This window comes from Numenius arquata, chromosome 2 (genome assembly GCF_964106895.1).
Source record: "Numenius arquata chromosome 2, bNumArq3.hap1.1, whole genome shotgun sequence".
Lineage (NCBI taxonomy): Eukaryota > Metazoa > Chordata > Aves > Charadriiformes > Scolopacidae > Numenius > Numenius arquata.
Window position 1 is genome coordinate 76,387,694 of NC_133577.1, and position 20,175 is coordinate 76,407,868.

A 20,175-nucleotide genomic window follows, 5' to 3' on the forward strand; every position below is an offset into this window, starting at 1 on the left:
CATCAAAGACAGGCTATTTTGATTTTGGGTGTCCCAAGCTATTCAACTTTTTAAGAGTAGGTCCTGTTTTCATCATTGCTCCAAGCAGCTTATCGTATCCCAGAGCCGGCTCAATGACAAGGTGAAAACTGCTGCCCCTAGAGAGGCTGGAAAATAAAGATTTTTCTGTAAGACTACATAGACACAGCTATTCCTGTAGCTCCTCTTCTATCCACTAGCTGTACATCATGCCCACTAACACATGCACCTGTAAAACACACAAAAAAGCTTGACAGCAGTTCTGATATAATTTATTTGTCTTGGTCTTTTTTTGCTTTCCTTGCATAGGCATAAATTACAATCTGTTGATTAAAAAATAAAACCAACAAAACAGTGCAGCATTTGCAACAGGCTACAGCATCAAATAGAACCTCATCTCCTGCCTGTAGCCATCTGTTTCTGCAGGGCTAATTCATAACAAGTGTGTAGGGCAAACCGAGGAGGAGGAGGGAGAATAGAGAAGAAGAAAAAGGAGTAAATAAGGGAAAAAATCTGCTCCCACAGCTGTTTCGCATTTCTCCTGCCTCACCAAGCTCATCTCCTGCATCAGCAGTAGGATTAAATACCCACCCCGGCAGAGATGCACTGTGCTGAAGCAGCAGTTTTTATGTGCCCTCTTTTCCTTCGCAGCTCCGGCAACGCTGCGGGAGGCAGCTGCCGAGCACTCGGTAACCGGCGCTGCTGCAGACTTTAGGGACTTAAAAACCACACGTAACCTCAGCACGCCTTCCTGGGCGGCCCCAGGATGGCTTCTAAAAGCAGCGCTATCCTCTAGATGAAGAGCATAAAGCCCCAGAGTGACCTCTTGCTGGTGTCTCCAGGGTGTTTTTACCCCAGAACAGCAGAGACTTTCATCTCTAAAGGACAGGGCGAGCTCACCCTGTAAAGCCAAGTGCTCCCACTCCACAGCCAGTGGGTAACACCCCCTTGGAAGGAGCAGGGACCCCACTCCAACTCCATTCTTAGGAAAAAAGGTCCTCCTTTCCCACCTCTCACGAGCATGCCTGATCTACTGTGAAACCTTTTTTTTTTTCCTTGGGTGAAGACCCTGTCTGCCCAACCTGGGGAAGGCTAGGGAGCCAGAAGGGAGGTAAGAAAAGGGGTTTTCCAGCCTTGTGGATATTATGGCATTTGCTTCAGCAGCCAGAGAACCCCTGGGGAAGAGGGAGAGCTTTGTCTCTGCTCTCTCTCTTTATCATTCAGTTAAATGCAGGAGCTGCTCTGCTGAGCCTGGGACAGGTCTAGGCATTCATAAAAGCACAGCTCTGTGCAGGCAGGGCACTCATGGACATGACTCCAAGGCAAGCAGGCAGCTGTAGACAAGCTTAAAATAACTTTGGCTGTGGCTGCCAAGAATTAGGACTACGCTCAATATAGGAGAGAATTTATCGTCACGGGATCTGGCTGCGGCTCTGCTTTCCCCCAGCAGCAGGGCCTCCCAGCTCTGCAGGGGGCTCCATGGGGTAATTTTAACCTGTTGGAGACTGAGCTGAGCCCTTTGGGCTCGCTTTCCCTGCTTGGAGCAAGAAGACCCCTCCAGGAGGGATGTGTCACCATCACCCTCAGCTCCTGGGACTGGCACAGAGGGGTGCAGAGCCGAGCACTTTTGCCTGATGCACTTCAAGACATGCTGAAGGGAGGAACCTCTTCAGCCCCTTCCCCTCCTCTACAGCCCTCATCCTACAGCACTTCAAGCAGAGAAGACCAGAGCAGGACTCAAGTCACAGTGCTCCCCCAGTGCTCCCAGTGCCAGGGGAAGACGATGCCAGCATCGGACAGGGCTGAAATGCTAAACACGAGCCCTTCAGCTTTTCTTTCAACAAAACACAAGACAAATGTGGAGGTTGTAAACACCATCCAAGAACATAAGCCAAACTAAATGTGCTGCAGGCAGCCAGGCGGTGGAGCAACCAGATGGCCCTGGCTCTCCTCAGCCCAGGGAAGGTCCCCGTGCATCCTTCCTGCAGTCCCCTGCCATGGCTCTCCCCATCACGTGATGGGTACAGGCAGGATTTATGTATATACGTGCCCGGTGCAGGCAGGACTCCCCATCCTGCTCCGGCACAGTCCTCTGCAGCCAGGGCTGGGGAAGCTGAGCAATGCCAGCAGGGAGAAGGCAGGAGGGAAAGGGAGTCCTTCCAAGAGAAAGGAGGTCAGCCCGCGCCAGCCATCTGCCATCAGGGACCGGGAGGGGACGGAGACAGCCCTGAGTGTCACAGGTTGGGGGAGGCCCTGCTGCCCCCCCAAGGTGATGCTGCACAGCTGACACCTGCAAACGCTGGGGCAGGAGGTCTCCCCTCCACCCCATCTCCCATCCAACAGACCACTGAGGCATGGAGAGAGTCATGCAGAGCATTGGGGCAGCAGCTCCCTGCAGACAGTCGCCTATACACAGATGCAGCCACGGGGGAGCAGCCCTGGCCACGCACTGCAGTCTCGGAGGACATCTCCGGAGCAAGGAGGGCAGGAGTGCCTCCAGCACCCTGCCAAGCAGCAGTCCACAGACGACCTTGTCTCCCAGGTCCAGCTACCAGGCCACCAGCAACTCAAGGCCCGTATTTTCAACAGCTCTGCTCATCTTATTCTAGCTTATTCTACTGTGCGCGCTATTCTCCTACTAAACAAGCTCTAGCCCTCTCTGCATCTAAGCCACTTGCCCAAGTGGCACCATTAACATTCTCTGGTTAAGTAGAAATCACATGGAAAAAGTCTTTTTTCTTTTGTTACTACAAAAAAAAAAAAAAAAAAAAAAAATCCCTCAAGACCCCAACTGGAAAATTAGACCCCTCCCCCTTAAAAAAAAACCCCAAAACCACAACAGAACAAACCCAAAAGGGGAAGGAGGCAACAGGAGTTTTCCATAGCATCGTTAAGCTTAACACTGGGGAGCCAGCCAGCCAGCCAGGGGGACCGACGGCATCGCCAAGACCCAACACAGCTGCCGGCAGCAGGAGGGCTCAGGCAGACAGACAGCAGCGCTAGGGCAGGCCCCCCCACCAGTGCATGCCTAATTTCCACCCTCCTGCTGCCCCAAACCGTTAGTTTTATGTTAATACTTCATTAATACTGTCTTATTTCCCCTCTGCCAGCCCAGCATCGGAGGTCTGGAGATCTTTACCTAAACCAGCACCAAGGCAGGAGAAATGACCCCCACCCTATGTGGAGGGGAGAGACTCAGTGGCCGTGACCGGTGGGCTCCTACCTACCCAGTCACCGCGGTCCCGTACACCCTTATCGTGCCCAAGCCCACGTGAAGCACATGGCAGAAGTTACATACCCCCTTTTCCCAAGCCCCGGCAACACTAGGCGCGCCGTCAGAAAGAAGCGAGGCAACGGGGACGAGGGGCTGCGCAGACCCAATTAAAAAAGATCAGCTTAAAAAGTTAAAATGTTCAATACGCACTGAAAACAAGCCAGGCTGCGCCAGGACCCACGTGGGATGCTCTTGCCTCGTCACCCACCAGTCCTTGGAAGAGTGAAAGTCTCACCCTTTAAACACCAGCTCTTCTCCTCCCGCAAGGGGAGCAGCTCCCTGGGGCGGCTACTGGTACATCCCAGGATTTCTATGTCCAAAGCGGCAAACCGGACGAGTCCCCTCCTGCTATCAGCCCGGCAGCATCCTCATCCCGCGCGGAAGCCGGGGGCAGGGGTCAGTGCTCCGGCTCCCCGTGCACACGGAAGCGGTAGATGCAGGTGTATTCGGGGTGGCCCCAATTGCTCAGCACCCGGAGCTCCACCAGCTGGTACGTGCCCACGGCATCACCCTTAGAGAGGAAGAAGGAAAAACCTGAGCCCTTGAGAGCTCTCGAGGGATCAGAGACCCCAGGAGCCCCTTTTTCTTCTCAGGGTTGGGTGCTCCAAGGTCAAAGCGCTTACCTCCAAGTAAAATGTTTGGATGGGGTCACCGTCATGGTTGTAGGTGAACTGCCCCAGGAGCACGCCCTCCTCCTCTCCCTCGTCCTTCAAGCCCTGTGGAGGGGCAGGGAGGGAGAAAGGGAGAACCAGGGGTGAGCAGAGAGGGAAACTGGAGGTGATGAGTACACCCGGGGCAGAAGAGGGAGACGGAGACACAAGCGCCCTTGGTCTCTGCTCCTGCTCTTCCAGGCCAAAACAGACAAATAGGGATGGGGGCCAGTAGGGAAGGATGGGCAGGAAGACCAAGAGTTACACCTACTCAGTCCCCTCTCTTCCAGTGTCCCCCAAAACCCTTCCCAAAGCCTGGTACCCCTTCTCTCCCCCCCAATACTGATTCTTCGTCCTCTTCAGGATAACATCCACCCCCCTGAGCACCCCACAGCCAGATACAGGGCTTGCTAGCCCACCCTCCTGCGCCCTCCACCACCCCATCCTCCCACCACGTCTCCCCCCTCAGGTCCAGGTGAGGGCACTCACATAGACAGCGAAGTCCTTGGGGGCACTGGGGATGGTCCCCTGGGGCGAGAGGGCTTTTGGGATGTGCTCCAGCGTCACGGCTGTGGGGCGGATGATGCTGGAGAGGCGGATGATGACAAAGCCCAGGGACCCACGAAACGCCCAGCAGTTCCCGGGGTTGACGTCTGGCTACGAGTCGGGGAATGAGACACCAGCAATGTTATCACTATCAATGCCATTTCTCTCCCCACAGCATCAGCCTGGCCGCTTGCTTGGAGCAACAGCGAGAGCCCAATAAAACCCACCAAGCCCACGTGAGAACCAGCCCAGCCGTTTCTCCCTCTCAGCGGGGTCTTGCCCTGAAGGTACCCACCTGCAGGATGACACGGGGGGACTGCGAGTGGTACCACAGGGGGATGCCAAACAAGCTCAGCGCCTTCCACGTCCTGTAGGTCTCAGAGCAGCGGGTGTTGATGACACTGGCCCCTGGTACACAGAGGGGACAGTGGTGGGTAAGCTGCATCCCAGTACCCTGCGGTCCCCTCCCCAGGACCACCAGTTCATCTAGGGTGGGTGAGAGCCCGCCACCACCTACCTGCTGACTCCAAGGCATAGTCAACCATTCCCACGCGGTCCTCGCTGTAGCGCTTCAGGGCCTGGTCCACGATGAGATGCACTTGCTGCAGGGGAAGCAGAGGATACAAGAGGGGTGAAGGTCTGGGGTGGGCATCCTGCCCCCACCCACCTCCGCCCTGCGGGGACGGAGAGGGCACAAGGACCTTCCCACAAAACAGCCGGGGGATGAATCACCGTGGCAAAAACGAGAAGACACGCATTTGGCTTGGAAGCCTCGTTAGAGGTTGCTAAAAATACCCCAGACGAGAGGAGCTGTGCAATGAAGAGGCAGTGCCCAAGGCAGGCTGGGCTTGCCCGTCCCCATCCCAAAAGAGGGGCTTGCCCCAGAGGAGGCAGGGTATCCCCCATTGGGTACCAGACACAACCTGACACCCACCCAGTCCTCCCCAGCTGGTCCCTCTTGCTCTGTCTCACAGGATCCATGGGAGATCCTCCCATCTGGAAAAGGGGAAGCCAGCTGGAACATCCTTCTGGAGCTGAACAGAGCCCCAGGAGCTGGGACCCTGCAGCCCCACTGTAGGTCTAAACTTTATGCTGTGCATGAAGCTTGCACAGACTACGGAGACCGCTAATCCCGGCTTGATCCCTCCCTCCACTAGCTTCACAGGGAATTGCCAGCAACTCTTTCCAAAGCAAGCAGGCTCATTTTTTCCCCATGGTGTCATCCTGCTGAAATGCTTTGCCCCAGATGATTCTGTGGTGCTGCTGAAGGAGGGAGGTAAGCAAGATGCTCAGCCCATGGAAACCTTGCTGGCACCTGTCCCACCTTCTGGGTGAAAGATATGCAAGCAGCAACTTGGATTTTAAGACAGCAGGAGCCTCACAGGGTGTGGATACTGCCACCTACAACCCCTTCCAGGGCAGGGCACAGGCACAGCCCAGGGGAGGCTCGCAGCAGAGAGGATGGAGGAGTTTCAGAGATGCTCTTGCCAGGATCAATGTCCCAACTATAAGGGCTGTCTCTAGGCTCTGCCGTCTGCCAGGCAGGCATGCCAGCCTGCCCCTGCACACACACACACACAAGGGAGCACAGCCCCCAATCCCACACCTGTCCCTGGGGTTCAGGCCAGCACTCACCTCCTCTGTCACCCCTGTGGTCCCGCCTTGCTGCAGGGCCACTCCAATACCAGCCTGAGCATCCCGTGCTGACAGCCTTCGGTCTTCCAAGACTTTGGCCAGGATCTTGCGCTCCAGGGCCTGGAGCTCTGCTTGTAAGTCTTCCTGCTGGAGGACAAGGCCAGCAGTGCCGTCCTGCCGGGATTGTGACAGGAACCGACTGACCCACGCCGGGAACTGCGCTTCCACCTAAAATGGTGAGGACAGAGCTCAGTCCTGGGGCAGGGACCCTCATGGCTCTCTCTGCCGAACAGGGTGGGAACCGGGGACTCACATCAGCCCGCACTGCCTTCAGCTGCTCCAGCATCCCCTCCACATGCTTCCCCATCACCTCCTGGTCTGACTTGAGGCCTGCCAGCTCCCTCCTCAGCGCTGCCACCTCCTGCTCCAGCTTGTCCACCTCCTGCTGGAAGGTCCCTCGCAGGCCCTCCTGCACGGAGCTGTGCCGAGAGAAAGGTACCAAAGTCGTGTGCCAACAGTCCCAGCTCCCCTCTGCAAACTAGGGGAAGAGGTTCATCCCCCATTGCCTACGCTCAACCCCATCTCCAGCCCCAAGCCCTTCTAATTCCTGTGGCAATGACCTCTTCTACTGCATCCCTGTGGGAAAGCATCCCCAGCTCACCCCTCAGTCGAAAGCCACGTTCCCCACAGTGATGCAAAAATAACAGTGGTGAAGGTCATTTGCTGCAATCACCCTTTGCGCCAGCCAGGGCACTTCCCTGCTGACATACCCACATACCCATCTCTCCTTTCCACCCAAGATTGTGCCTCTCAGCCTCTCCTTTGCCCTAAGCAAACCAGACCTGGAAATTCCTCCCAAGCTTTGCTGTGGGGATTTCACCCTGCTACTTGTCTGCCCCTAAACAGAGCGGTGGCTCTGCCCAGGCAGCCAGCGTTACCTCTGCCACTTGGAGTTCAGCTCCAGCAAGCGCGTCTCCATCTCCTGCCAGGAGAAGGGGAAAGGGTGAGACCTGCGGTGCTGGTGGTGAGGAGGTCCCACCTGGGTACCACCACACATTCACCCCCATACCTGAGAGGCTTGTGCCATCTTCCCCAGGCGCCCATCTAAATCCCTCTGCACCTGGGCTCGGAGAGCATCCAGCTCACCCTGCAGGGTAAGGAACACAGGGGGAACACTTAGGTGTCTACCCCCACATGCCTCCCCATCTCCCCACGTATCCCCCACACCCCTTACCTGAAGGTGGCTGGTCACGTCAGTGAGGAGATGCTCCTTCAGCCCTGCATCCCGGCGGCTCATCAGCCCCTCCAGCAGTGCCAGAATGTCCCCCGGGGGTGACTCTCCCCCTGCTGCCACAGCTGCCGCCCCCCGCCGCAGCTCCCACTGCGACACCTCAGCCTCCAGTGCCTTGAAGCGCTTCTCCAGGGCCTGGAAGCGAGCCAGGAGCCGGTGCTCCCCCTGCAGCCCCTGTGGTGGCAAAGGCAGGGTCCAATGCAGCCCCCCAAGGAGGCGTGGACCCTCATGGGGCTGCCTGCTCCATAGGGACCCCTGTGAAAGGGGACCCAGGCCACACAGTCCCCAGAGTCAGTGGCATCTTATTCATCTGCTGCTTCCCAAGAGAGGGCAGATGTTCCCCCTGCTCCATCCCTAGGGCACCCAGAGAGTGAGACAGCCACAAACTGGGGGAGCTATTTCCACCAGCATGGAGCCATCATCAGCCCCATCCTCCACCACCTTGCCATCCCCTGGAAGGGCTCCTTCAGCCATGGACCACACTGTCCTGCCTCTCCCAGCAGGCCACCCACCTGGGCCAATACCACAACTTTGCTGATGCTTACCTGGTCCAGTGCAGTCAGGTCTCCTGCCCCAGGCACGTCGGAGGAGGAAAGCTTTCCAGCTCCCCACCACGGGAAGGCAGGGATGCTGCGTGTCGACAGCCCGTATGGGTAGAAGTACCAAGCTCCTGGGCAAGTAGGGGGATGAGATGGTTAAAACAACAGGCCACAGCGGGTCACAGGGTGGACGTGCAGAGGCTCAGCCATCAGCATCTCCTGGGGTTACCCGGAGGCCTCAGCACAGGGGTGAAGATGCACCAGGGTACCAGGAGCTACAAGCACTGAGCTCAGGGCCATCCCATCCCCTGGGTACAGCAGTGGGATCCTCTGCCCCAGATCCCAGGGCAACAGATAGAGCTGGGCCAACTCACCGTAGGCAGCGGCAGTGAGGAGCAGGAGGAGCAACAGCAGTAGCAGGGACCTCTTCAGCCACGGGTAGCGCCTGGAACATGAAGAAAGAGGCGCCTGTAGGACTGCAGCCACCTTCCCCCACCACAGCCCTCCTCTGGATGGGGGCTGGAGGGAATGCAGAACCCAGCCAGGCTTTGACACAAGACACCCACACCCCATGCGTGCCAGGCACCCGCTCTCTGGAGTCCTGTGGGTGTTCCCCACACCTCCTCCATCCTGGTGTCCTGCCACCACACTCACCTGGAGAAGGGGACACCACCCAGGCGAGGAGCCGTGCCAGTGAGGCGGTGCCAGGCAGCTGCCAGCCCCGAGAAGACCCAACCCATGAACCAAACTGCCGGGAGAGAAAACGAGCCTCAGCTGGGGTCTCAGCAGAGATGTCCCCTGTGTCCCCAAGGATGTTCCCACGGGGAGACAAAGCCTCTTCACCCCATCAGGGAACAGCACATGGCCCGTGGGCAGTGGAGATGCTGGCAGGGAAGAAAGGTGCTGCTAGAAACCCCCCCGCCAGCCCTCCACTCACCAGGGGAGGTGAACACCTGCCAGAGGAAGGAGCCAACCCGGGAGGCTGCGGTCCTCAGCCCCGACCTGGAGCTACTCTGGCCTGAGTAGAAGTGACCTGGAAAGGAAGCAGCAAGGTAGTGCCTGCATCCCTGTGCACCATCAACGGTGAAGGCTTTGCTTGGGGGGTGGTGTACAGAAGAGGGGGGACTGGCAGCATCCTGGGCACAGCCAGGCTCTGGGCTGGTTCCCCTGGTCTCCCCCAGCATCCCTGCCACCACAGAGAGGCTGGTGCATCCCTACCAGCATAGTCATCCTCTGAGGAGTACCCAGACGAAGAGGCGTAGGTGTCGTACGTCTTGCTCTCCAGCAGCCCGTTGATCTTACTGGACTCAGTGTCCCCTGTGCCTCTTCTCCTCCTGGTGGAGAGTTCCCCACCTGCCTCCAAAACACAGAGTCCCCCTGAGAAACCACCCAACACCACAACAGGGAGCAACCCAGTCAGCTGGCTTGGGGGACTACCCCAACACCCCCCAGCCCCCGTTGCCCAGTGAGGTCCCCAGCTGCCGTGGAAGGGAGGGAGGGAGGGCTCACCCCAGTAGCTGCTGCTGTCCAGGGCATCATCCAGCATGGAGCTGCCCAGGGCAGCAAGACCCCGGCTGCCCCCCAGGTAGGACTCGCTCACCATGGACTCGCTGTAGTAGGAAGTTTGGGTGCTGGGGGCAGGAGAGAGGCGCTTCGTACTGCTCGATTTCCTCCTGGTGGTCCTGCCAGGGGGGGCGAGAACGGGCTCATCAGCCATATGTGGTTAAGGGGGGGGGTGGGGAGTGGGGTGGGGGTCACAGTGCACCTGTGGGGGAGAAATGGGGAATTCACCCCAATCTCTCAGCCAGCATCACTTCCCTCTCCCCAGCCCCCAAGCCACACCGGATGGTGGCAGGTTTCAGAAGGTGCAACCGCTGCTTTGCGAAAGTCCCTCCCGCCCATGCCCGGGCAGCTGCCGGCACCGCTTCCGCTTGCACATCTGCGGTTTTCCGGCCCGGCACTCACAGCGCACCTCCCTCCCGCCATCACGCCGGAGGCGGCTGCAGCTGGGAGGAGGCACCCAGCCGTCCCGAGCCACCCACGGCAGCCTCCTGTGCCAGGGCAGGGGTGGGACGCAGAGGTGCCAGGGGTGGGGGGCACAGGGCTTTTGTCGGAGTTGGGGCACAGCCAGTGCCAGGGCGGCTGGCGGCCATGCCGAAACGCAGTGAGCTCGCCGTCATGCTCCCTTCAAGCCACCCTGATGCCAGTCCGTGGCGTGGGATGGAGTGCCCTGGCCACGTTTGGAGCAGGGTAGGACCACCCACCCCAGCACCCCACTAACCTGCTGGTGGTCTCCTTGAAGGGGAGCTGCTGGCCCCCCAGCAGGGAGCTGCTGCTGCTGCTGGTGGTGGCATCGTCGTCCCCGGGGTAATAGCGGGTGGTGACGAGGCGCTGGCTACGGCGGGACATGGCGACAGCACAGGGCGGGGGGGGTGTCACAGCTCACCTGGGGGGGTCGGGGAGAGAGGAAAGCGTCAGAGGGAAGGGATCCGCCTGGAGGGACTCCACTCGCGGGTGACCCCACCCCTGCAGCTAGGATCCCGGCACACACCAAAACCCCCTCCCGTGGGGTGCCCGGTGCGGCCGGGGGGTGCTCCGAGCCCGCTGAAGGGCACCTGCTGCCCCGGGCCGCCCCCGCCGCCGGGACAGGGATCAGGACCGGGATGGAGCCGCCCGTCCCGCCGCCAGCGCCGCCGCCTCCCCTTATAGGGTTATAAACCCCTTCCCTTACCCTCCCACGGGCCACCCACGCCAGCACCCACCCGCGGAGCCTCTGTGTCGTCTTTTCCCCCCCCCGCCCGGCCCCGGTACAAGCCAGCCCGCCCGCCCGCAACTTCCCCCCCCGCAAACCCACCGGCGAGTCGCGCAGAGCAGAAGGGGCAAGGGAAACCGTACCGTCCCCGCCGGCTGCCGCCTCTCCCGCTCCGCTCCCTTTTGTTTTGCAGGGGAAGGCGGCCCCGGGCCCAGCCCCGGTCCCCGCCTCCGCCCCCCTCCCCGGCTCCCCCCCCCCCCGCGCCACCGCCGCCGCCGCTCCCGCCGCCGCCCCGCCCCGCCCGACCGCGCGCGCGCGGCCGCCGGGGGCGCTGTGTCCCCGCCCCCCCCCGGCCTCTTCGGTGTCCCCTTTATAATCATTATTATTATTATCATCACTATTGTAATATTTTGTTATTTTATTTTATTTTATTTTATTTTATTTTATTTTATTTTATTTTATTTTATTTTCATTTTTATCCTCATCACTTTGGGGGAAGCGGGGGGCAATGAGGAGGTCCCATCCCCACCCCCTGGCTGCCCACAGGGAACTGGTCACCAACAGCCCCCCAGCCCCGAGGGTCTTGGCCCCCACCCCCCAAGTGCCCACTCAGGCAAGGGCAGGCCCCCCCGGGCAGGTCCCATGGGTGATGGCGGCCCAAAATGGGGGCGCCTAAGCGCAGGGCTGTGCCACAGCACCGTTTGGGTTTTGCTGGGGCGGCCGGTTTGCCAGCCCCAGTGGGGTGGGAAACACCCCCCCCCCGCCCCCCCTGCCCCCCCGCACCAGCCGGTACGGCCAAACCTGTTCCCGCGGCGTGGGCAGCCCCCGCTCGACGCCCATGTACCCACGACGCCTCGACCGGGCGGGCGAGTTCTGCTGGTCCCCGGGCCCGTGGCCTCAGACACCCCGTTACCATCCCTCTCCCCCTACGGGTGGCCGGGCCGGCTCGACGGTGGGGGGGTTGCCAGCTAAACCCAGCTGGTCCCGTGGGACCTTGAACGTGCGACGGCGCAGCCGGGACCTTGAGCAAACTTGCCGGGCTGAGAAAACAGCCGCCCTCCCACGCCCCGGCTTCTAAATCCGACAGCATCTCGGAAAAAGATTTGCCTGGGGGGGGTGAGGTGAGGGAGGGGGGAACCGGCCACCCGTGTCCAGACACGGTCGTGGGGCTGCATCCGTGGGGCACAGGGCGGGACCAGCCCCACCAGCTTTGGGTATGGCGATAAAAAGGCGTTTATAGAAAGGGTTAAAAAAGATGAAGCCGGCAGAAGGGGAGTAACCTGTTGCAAAACAGCCCCGAAACCTTTTCCTCCCCGGGGCCGGGGTTGGGTGCAAAAGCCGGGGCACGGGCAGGAGGACGTGCCGGGGGGGGCATTGGGGTACACCACAACAAACCCCCATTCAGAGTCCCCGGTCCCGTTGTGTAATGCGGACAGATCCTCTTTGTTTCCCTTTTTTTTTTTTTTTTTTTCTTCTTTTTTTTTTCTCTCTCTCTTTCGAGCCCTTTTTTTGTTCTGGCCTAAATCTCCGCCCGGCTTTTCCAGGGCAGCTCCATCTCCTGCTGTGCCAGCCACCCTTTTTCACCCTTTCCTGCGGCTTCCCACCGCTCCATGGGTGACCGGTCAGGCTGGAAGACATCTCTCCCGTCTCCGCTGGCACCTTTATCTCTGGCTGTTCCAATGCCAACCCTGTACTCCGTCCTGGGGACACCGGTGGTGGCCAAAGCAATGGCACCTGCCCTGGCTGATGTAACCCTGCAGCGGATTAACCTCCCCCCCCCGGGAGGCTCAGGGGATAAGCTGGGTGCTGAGCCACCGGGCACTAAATAGGGTGCACGGCCCCAGGTCAATCCGTCCCCTCCCAAGAGCCAATTTTCTTGCAGGCAGGGAGCCGGCGGTGGTTCACGGGGAATTTGGGGGGATGCTGGGGGAGAGAGTGGGGCTTGTCCCCCCCTTTCTGCACCCCGGGTGCTGCGGTGGAGGTGGCGATGCTGAAGCTGCGGGGGGGTTTTGGGTGGGCGTGGGAAGAGTGGGGCTGGGATAAGCAGCGAGTGGCTGGGAGCTTGCGCCTCAGTTTCCCCACACCGGCAGTGGGGAGCCTGAAGTCTCTTTTTGGGCGTCACCAGGGCATGCTGGGGGGGGCCAGGTGGGAGGGAAGAAGGAGCTTTCCAACTGCCTGAGTTTGGCAGCCCTTACTGGGGAAAGGCAGGAAAAATCCCTACCCTTTCTTAAAAGGCTTTGGAAGGCTGAAGCGACTGGCCCAGGCACGCAAGGACAGGCCAGGGCTGGGAAAGCAGCCCTGGTGGGGGAGATCTCAGCTTGTGTCTTCTCCACTAAGCCAAACTTTTTATTTAAATACCCTCCCCATCCTGGCTATCCTCACAGACCACTTTCCTGGTGCATGGAGCTGCTGGTTCCAGCACTGCCAAAAGCCGATGCTACACGGAGTCAGAGCTGCACGCCAGTCCCAAACACCCCAACCCAGCAGGGTACCGAGCCCCCTCTCCTTCACACCCGTGACCCCATATCATCCACCAGCACCTCCTCTGAGCGGGCTGCCCTGGCCAGGCAGCGTCCCACCACCTCCAGCACCTTCCCCAGGCGACGGTCCAGTGCCCGCAGGTGGGGCTCGGCCAGGACGGGGGCCAGGGGGTCGGTGGCCAGCGCCTCCCGCAGCAGGTCGCTCAGGCGGTAGGGCTGGGTGGCCAGCAGCTGCAGCCGCAGGTAGGTTGACTTCTTGATGCTGATGAAGATGAGGAAGGAGAGGTCTCAGCCCGGGAAGCCTCTCCCCGATGGCAGCTCCGGGATGGGCAGCAGGAGCCCCTTACCTGCAGCATTGCCGGAGTGGGGCCAGGATGGACAGTTCGTCGCGGGAGTGCGTGCCAAAGCTGGAGGGGGGAGAAGCCCATCGGTGGGTGTCAGGGCAGCATCAACCCACAGCTCAGAGCCCAACATGGGGCGCATTTCAGCAAGACCCACGGTCTCCCCTCACCCCTTTGCTGGGATTGCTTCCCCACACACACACACACTTTACCCCCGGCCATTGTCCAGGTGGAGCAGGAAAGTGTCATTCCCAAATTTCTCGAAGGTCTCGTAGTGGTGCCGGTCCATGTTGCCTGCAGTGGGGCAACAAATTAGCCATCACGTGGTGGGCTGGGAAGCAGGAGCAGGAATGTGGAGCACCCTCCCGGTATGAGACCAAAACCCAGAAGCTGGAGAAAAGGGCTGGGGGCACCTCTAAGGTGCCCATCTGGTGGCCATGGCTGTGGGGGGAACCTGAGCAGAGCCTCCATGGCCTCCAGACCCCTTCTCATCCCGGCATCCCCATGAAGGGACAACAACAGCAAATGGAGCAGAAGTAATGGCAAAGGCATGGCTGGGTGGCCGGGGATGAGAGGAGGCGGGAAGCAATCCAAGTCAGATGATGGCGAGGGGATGGTGTGGGGAGGAAGGAGCAGCCCTGGGGACAGAAGAGGCAGCACGAGCCCCGGGAAGCTTCATCAACATCCGCGCTCTCCAGGGGCTGCACGTGGGAGCTTGCCAGGAGGCGCTTCCCGTGCCTGGGGTGTTCAGCTGGGATCCCCCCGGCACCTCATCCTTCAGCTTCTGCCCGGGATGTGCCCAAACGGCACAGCCCTTTGCTCTTGTTTTGGGTAAGAGCACAGCTCTCTGTTTGGCTGACAAACCTCGCAGGGCCAGTGTACAGTGGGACACGGAGTCCTTTGGGCTTCTTGGTCCCGAGGGGCCCCCCCAGCCTGGCATCCCCCAGCCCAGCATCCCCCAGCCCCAGCATGGTGTGGCTCACCCATGAGGAAATCGAGGACCGTCATGTCGATGAGGTTGAGGAGGCGATGGCCCCTGTCGTAGGGCGGCGTCTCTCGCACCTGAGCGCAGTAGTTGGGGTTCAGCTCCCACCTGTGGGCAGAGGCCGGGGCGGGGGGGACGGGGCCATGAGAGCGGCTGTGGGGCGGCCCCCTCCCACCTCATGGCTCTGCTGCCCCATGTCCCCCCTGTCCCCTGTGCCCCAGCTCACTCGGCCTTCTTGCTCTTGTGGTAGGAGCGGCGCCAAGGGCTACGCCAGGAGCGGCGCTTGGCCAAGGTCTTGTCAGGCAGCAGGACAGCCATGGAGCCCTCCAGCCGGTCTGGTTTGCCGCAGAGGGCGTGCTCGGTGGAGCAGTAGTAGGAGCACTCTCCGTAGAAGCAGACGTTGCCCGCTGGCCGTGGGGACAAAGCCAAGGTTGACAAAGAGCAGGAGGGCAGCCAGCCTGCTACCCCCACGCAGGGTGGTAAGGATGCTCCATGCACCACGGCCATGTGCCACCAGCAAAGCAATGGCAAGGAAAGCCTTGAGGAGCAGAGCCCTGCTGCAGGGGACCCCTCCCCGTGACAGGGGACCTGGTGAGAGCTGGAGCAGTCCCCAAAGGGACAGTTTGCCGCAGTGGAGGGGGAGCCAGGGCAGGAGCAGCTGGCTTCAGCTGAGCTCCACGTGGGCAGCCATGCAAGAGGACGGATGGCAGTGCAAGCTCACCTGGCGAGATGAAGAAAGTCTTGGCCAGTTTCTTGTCCGTCGTGATGTCACGAATCTCCTTCGTTATATTGACCAAACGGCCAGAAACTGGGGGGATTCGTCGGAAATCCAGGATCCTGAAACACAGAACTTGAAAACATTTCTTGCCAACCCAGACTGGTTTTCACAGTGAGTTATTAAAACTGCCGTGAGACACAGGGTATCCCTTATGATGGGGAGGAAGAGGTGGGATGAAGGAGCAGTTTCCCTGCCACTTCGCTGTCACGGGAGGGCAGAGTTGGATGCAAAGTTTGCATTCACCTGTCCAGGTGGAAGGCCGCAATCTCCGCGTTGTGCCGCTCAAAGTCCGAGAAGTAGAAGAAGTCGATGGGGGTCTCCTGATCTCGGGTCTGCCTGGGAGGAGAGGGGAGGGTGGGGGCGACGGCCATGGACAGAGTCATCCCGAGTGTGAGCTTGGTTCCAAACCACCCCTCACGTTGTGTCCCTGGTGCCACTGGAGACACAGCCAGACCCAGTCTCCTCCAGTCGCTCCCTTCTGGGTGGTGCGGTCCCAAATCCCTCAGCCAGGCCCCCATGCACCCCCTGCTCCCAACCCACGAGCCGGCAAGCCCTTATGGATTGGAGGCTCCTGGATGGTCCTCATGGACCATCTTCTTCTTTCCACCACTGGAGGTCACTACCCCATCACAAGCTGCGCCCAGCCTGCTGCAAGCACCACCAGAGTAGAGGAAGGGGACTATCCCTCTCATCTCAATTTTGGGGTGGGGGGCCTGAAATGAGGCAGCAAATCAAGCATTTCTCCATTTCTCCCTCCATGGTCTCCTCCAACCGCTCCTCACCACTTAACGGGACTGTGCAGGTGGGGTATGGGATTGTCCCCAACTCTACTCACTTCATGGGCTTGAAGAGGGCCTGCCCGTAATTTGGGAATGTCATGATGAGCTTGAGCTGGGTCCCACCAGACTTCTGGACTGAAATAGGGTACACAGGGATGAGGAAGGTGGACAGCAGGTAGCGGGGCAGGGGTGCGGGCAGGGGTGCAGCCAGGGAAGTGGTACCTGAACTGACAATCCTCTGTGTGGCCAAGTCCCGGAGGAGGGTGGGCATCAGGGGGTCCCGACGGGGGTACAGCTCATAGCGGTTGATGCCAACGTGAAATTTGAGCCAGGCGGGGTAGGTGTCGTAGGCTGTCTTCCCTGTCGGGAGGAGCGTCTCGGCTTTACTGCTGCTGACCCTGCAGCCCAACAGCCACCACCACCCCAACAACAACGACAGTGTTTAGTTGGGATGGGTCCCATGTCCCCAGGCCCTTCCCAGGAGCTGGTGCATGGAGGATGAGGCGGGGGGAAGGGTCAGCACAAGACCTGGATAGTGGCAAAACCCACTGCCCCATGGGCCTTCCTTGGGGTTCCTGGCACCTGGACAGATCCCACCCATGGCTGGTAGCTGGGGAGACCCACCGGCATGGCCACAGGGGGCTCGGTGGCTTCTCTTGCATCCCCCATGGAAAAGCCTTGGGCTGATTCTGCTCCTTTCATCCATGCCTTTATTTCCCTGCCAGAGCAGCTCATCTCATCATATTTACCTAAGGGATTAGCTCCCAGGAATACAACTGGCTACACACACCCATGTGCTCACTGGGGACACACACGCATCCATGAAAAAGGCAGAGGAGCAGGGGCTTCTCAGCCATCCCCAGCACCGAACTGAACTCCCACCCTGAACACCCAGTTCCCCTTGGATGGGATTATCAGAGACTCCTGGTTTCCCCAGAGGGGATGAGTTTGGGTTAGCGCTACCCCTGTTTCTGTGCCTCCTGCAAATTTGCAGTTTGCTGGCGTTCAACGCGGGCTCCTGGGGGTGTCTGTCCCCCGCCTCTGCACCAGCACCCACCAGCACTGCGATGGGACAGTCCTGCCCAGGGCATCCATAACCCAAATTCACATCTCTCTCTCTCTAGGAAAAGACAGACTGTGCCCCAATTTCATCAAATCAGACCCATCTCCCATGGTTATCCTTAGGTGAAGTGGTGCTCAGAGACAAGGCAAGTGCCCATTTGTGGAAACCAGCTCTTAAAACAGCTTTTATTCTCTCCCAGTTTTAGCAGCCGCTATGTTTGGAAGGTGTGCTTTCCATAAGGAAGCTGCTACGTGTTATCGACGCTAAAGCTTTTAATATCTTCCCTCCTAATTAGAGGTTAGTAGTCCAGTGATAAAAATAGGCAGCCGGCAATGGTGAGCTCACCATACGGCCCAGCCTAAAGAGGTCAGGTGGTGTCCTGCAAAATGCAGGACAGGAACGGTCTCATGGTTCGAGTAACCTACATTGCAGGCTTTGCACCTCCAGTGTGTCAGGAGAGAGGGGATAAAACTGGTTAGAAATCTGGAGTGGGGACGTCCTCATATACAGAGAGAGAGACCAAAGGCTAGTCTGCACTGTGGAAGGAAAGGAGACAAGGAGATCACCTAAAAGGTACCCTACGTAATACTATGAATAATTCAAGAGTCTGCTTTGGCTTTGCCGCATGCTACAGGCTCCCGGGTAGCAGCCCAAGAAATTCAGGGTTAAGAGAAGGTTTGGGGCACAAGAAGAGCCCCTCCGGGGTAGGATGCTGATCTACGCAGGGAAATGACATGTTTGGTCCCTCCCGCTTGTCCCCTCAAACCCCCATATCTCCCAAAATCAAGCCAGGGCTGAGCTCGCTCCTCACCATTCGTCACTCCCGCTGCTGTGCAGGCTGAACTTCTCCATGGGGTTGACGACAAACAGCTTGTCTTTCTCCATCACCTCTGGGATTGGGATGTTGTAAAGAGGATGCTCGAAGAGCGCCGCCAGCTTTGATCCCTCGGTCCGCCCCACATTCCCCTCTCCACTCTGGTGCCGGACCCCCAGCACTCCAGCTACCGTCTGCAGCCCTGCTCCCTGCGGATGGGAGCTTTTCTCCAAGGAGCCATTGCTGCCACTGAAATCCTGAAGGATTCGCAGGCTCAGCTTTTTGGACCCAGCCAGCATGGAGTTGCCTGAAGGGACACCTGAGGCTTTTGGTGCTTTTGCATCACAGCCACAGGGCCTGCGGGCTGCGGGGAGAGCCAAATCCATCACCAGGTGCACCAGGATGGCCAAGAGCAGGAGAAAGAGGAGGCTGACTTTAAATTTCCTTTGGAAAAGCGTTTGGAGCCGGCGCCGCATCCTTCCTTACCTAAGATGCTCAGCAAGGGGTGGGCACCCAGCCGGGGCTAAAAGAGAGTTGGTGCAGCTGCAGCCTCTGGGCAAAAACAGGAGCAAAATGTCCTGGATTTAGAGCATCGTGGCAAAAGAGCAACCAGTGCGAGGGCAGAGTGGCAGTAAAGATCTGTCACCGTGGCACCTGGCCGGGCGACACCTCCAAGCCGGCAGCGGGATGGGGCGGGAGGTTGCGGTGGGGTTTATCAGCACTGATAAAGGGCGAGCTGGCACTGCCAAGGTTAGGGTGAACGGAGCAAGTTCCAAATCAATAGCCACAAGGCTGGCTCGGCGACAGCGATGGCTGCAGATGACCCCTGCACTGTCCTGTCCCTCTGTGCTGTCACCCACATGGGGCTGCAGAACATTTCTTGGTATAAAAGGCATTAAAGAGGTTCTTCCCCTCTGCAGCACCTGCCCTGCCCAGCACATTGATAGCCCCATTCCCCATGTCCATCACATCCACACACTCGTAATCCAGGAGGGTTTTTCTCCGGCTGCTCGGCCAGACCAATTTTACCACCCTCCCCCGTCTATCCAAAATCCTTCCTACTCAACCCCCCTTTCAAAAACTACTCAATTTAGGCAAAACAAAGGGGTTGTGAGTATCAGGATCGCTGGGAGGGGAAAAGGTGGGCTGGCAGCGTAACGAAGGGCTGCCAGGCAGGTGGGGTTCACGGGCAGGGATGCTCCCAGGGCCTCTGAAGCAAGCAGGGAAGGTGGGCAGGCAGGAGTGGGGATGCTGCCTCGGGCATCAGCAAAGAGGGGCAGTGGGATCCACCGAGTGCTGGGGAGGACTGACAGCTTGTGGAAGGGAAGGGCAGCCCATTTTTACAATTAATTCACTTTTCCAGTGACATCCAGAGACACAGAGCTGGGCTGTGGGGGCAAAAACCGTTGGTGACAAAAACCGTTGGTGCCTTGTAGGGAGGGAGCTTTGGATTTGTTAAGGGACAGAGAAGCACGGGACCACCCATAACAAGCCTGGGGGCTTGGGTACAGAGTCCGGAGCAATGTTTTTCCTCTTTTCAATTTCCCAAAGTATGCGCTGGGCATGTGAAATCCCATAGATCACACTGTCCTTCCTCGCTGCATGATGTATCATCGGCCAGCTTGGACATCCTCGCTCCACGGCAGGGAGGGTATGATGAGCGGCAGGCAGGAGGGGGTACACTGGAGACCCCCTCCTCTGCTGCCATCCCTACACTACCCTCTCGCTCGCACTGCCGTCTCCCCACCGTCCCGTGCCGGCTCCATCCGCGCCAGGCTCGGCCCCCTCCCAGGCGGTGAGGCGAGAACACGGTGTTCCCGGTGTTCTTGGCTCGCTGTGTCCCACGGCGCGACAGTTGCCTGGAAACCGCCTCCGGCTGACACCATCAGCCGCCCCAGATTCAGCCGGCCCCGCGTTCCCTTCCCCGTGCCTTGCACTAACAAGATGGCCGATGGGAGCCGGGGCTAACGGGGAGGAGGAGGAGGAGGAGAGCTTTCCAGCCTGGCTGGCGAGCTCGAAGCCCTGCAGAAGGAGCCGGGCGGAGGGGAGCAGATGGCTTCCCCGGGGAAGGGAACAGGGTGTCTTGCTCCAGGAGGGTTGCTGGATCCAGTCCGGAGGTACGGTTTGGAAAGAAGGAACCTAGGAGGGGCTGTAGCTGGAACACGGGATCATTAGGTCATTGCTTAGCAGAAAAAAAAACCCACCAACAAAAAACATGTGCTAATCGCTT

General features: G+C 59.3%; 2 protein-coding genes across 2 annotated transcripts; both read right to left on the reverse strand.

The window, feature by feature from the left end:
- Positions 1 to 3,689: 3,689 nt before the first annotated feature.
- SUN2 (Sad1 and UNC84 domain containing 2) lies at positions 3,690 to 10,362 on the reverse strand. The gene is made up of 17 exons (XM_074168072.1): positions 10,235 to 10,362; positions 9,463 to 9,635; positions 9,172 to 9,306; positions 8,891 to 8,986; positions 8,608 to 8,701; positions 8,328 to 8,398; positions 7,960 to 8,084; positions 7,358 to 7,588; positions 7,193 to 7,270; positions 7,062 to 7,105; positions 6,437 to 6,602; positions 6,124 to 6,351; positions 5,006 to 5,090; positions 4,784 to 4,896; positions 4,432 to 4,599; positions 3,916 to 4,008; positions 3,690 to 3,803 (listed from the first exon to the last, which is right to left on the reverse strand). The coding sequence occupies exons 1-17, from the start codon at positions 10,360 to 10,362 to the stop codon at positions 3,690 to 3,692; spliced, it is 2,142 nt and encodes a 713-aa protein (XP_074024173.1).
- A 2,850-nt stretch (positions 10,363 to 13,212) lies between these two features.
- LOC141479193 (extracellular serine/threonine protein kinase FAM20C-like) lies at positions 13,213 to 18,421 on the reverse strand. The gene is made up of 9 exons (XM_074168248.1): positions 17,943 to 18,421; positions 16,125 to 16,466; positions 15,533 to 15,625; positions 15,233 to 15,348; positions 14,738 to 14,918; positions 14,510 to 14,619; positions 13,739 to 13,820; positions 13,533 to 13,592; positions 13,213 to 13,447 (listed from the first exon to the last, which is right to left on the reverse strand). Exons 1-9 carry the CDS (start codon positions 18,419 to 18,421, stop codon positions 13,213 to 13,215), a joined length of 1,698 nt encoding a protein of 565 aa, XP_074024349.1.
- Positions 18,422 to 20,175: the final 1,754 nt, after the last annotated feature.

Excerpts from the sequence above, each read along its gene's own strand:
- SUN2 (XM_074168072.1), bottom strand. The coding sequence starts at position 10,362 with ATGTCCCGCCGTAGCCAGCGCCTCGTCACCACCCGCTATTACCCCGGG. Across the intron at positions 7,589-7,959 it reads ACCTGACTGCACTGGACCAG|GGGCTGCAGGGGGAGCACCG; the intron begins GTAAGCATCAGC and ends TTGCCACCACAG. Across the intron at positions 7,106-7,192 it reads AGATGGCACAAGCCTCTCAG|GAGATGGAGACGCGCTTGCT; the intron begins GTATGGGGGTGA and ends TTCTCCTGGCAG.
- LOC141479193 (XM_074168248.1), bottom strand. The coding sequence starts at position 18,421 with ATGCGGCGCCGGCTCCAAACGCTTTTCCAAAGGAAATTTAAAGTCAGC. Across the intron at positions 16,467-17,942 it reads AGCAGCGGGAGTGACGAATG|GGTCAGCAGCAGTAAAGCCG; the intron begins GTGAGGAGCGAG and ends GTTGGGCTGCAG. Across the intron at positions 13,448-13,532 it reads CCACTCCGGCAATGCTGCAG|CATCAAGAAGTCAACCTACC; the intron begins GTAAGGGGCTCC and ends CATCTTCATCAG.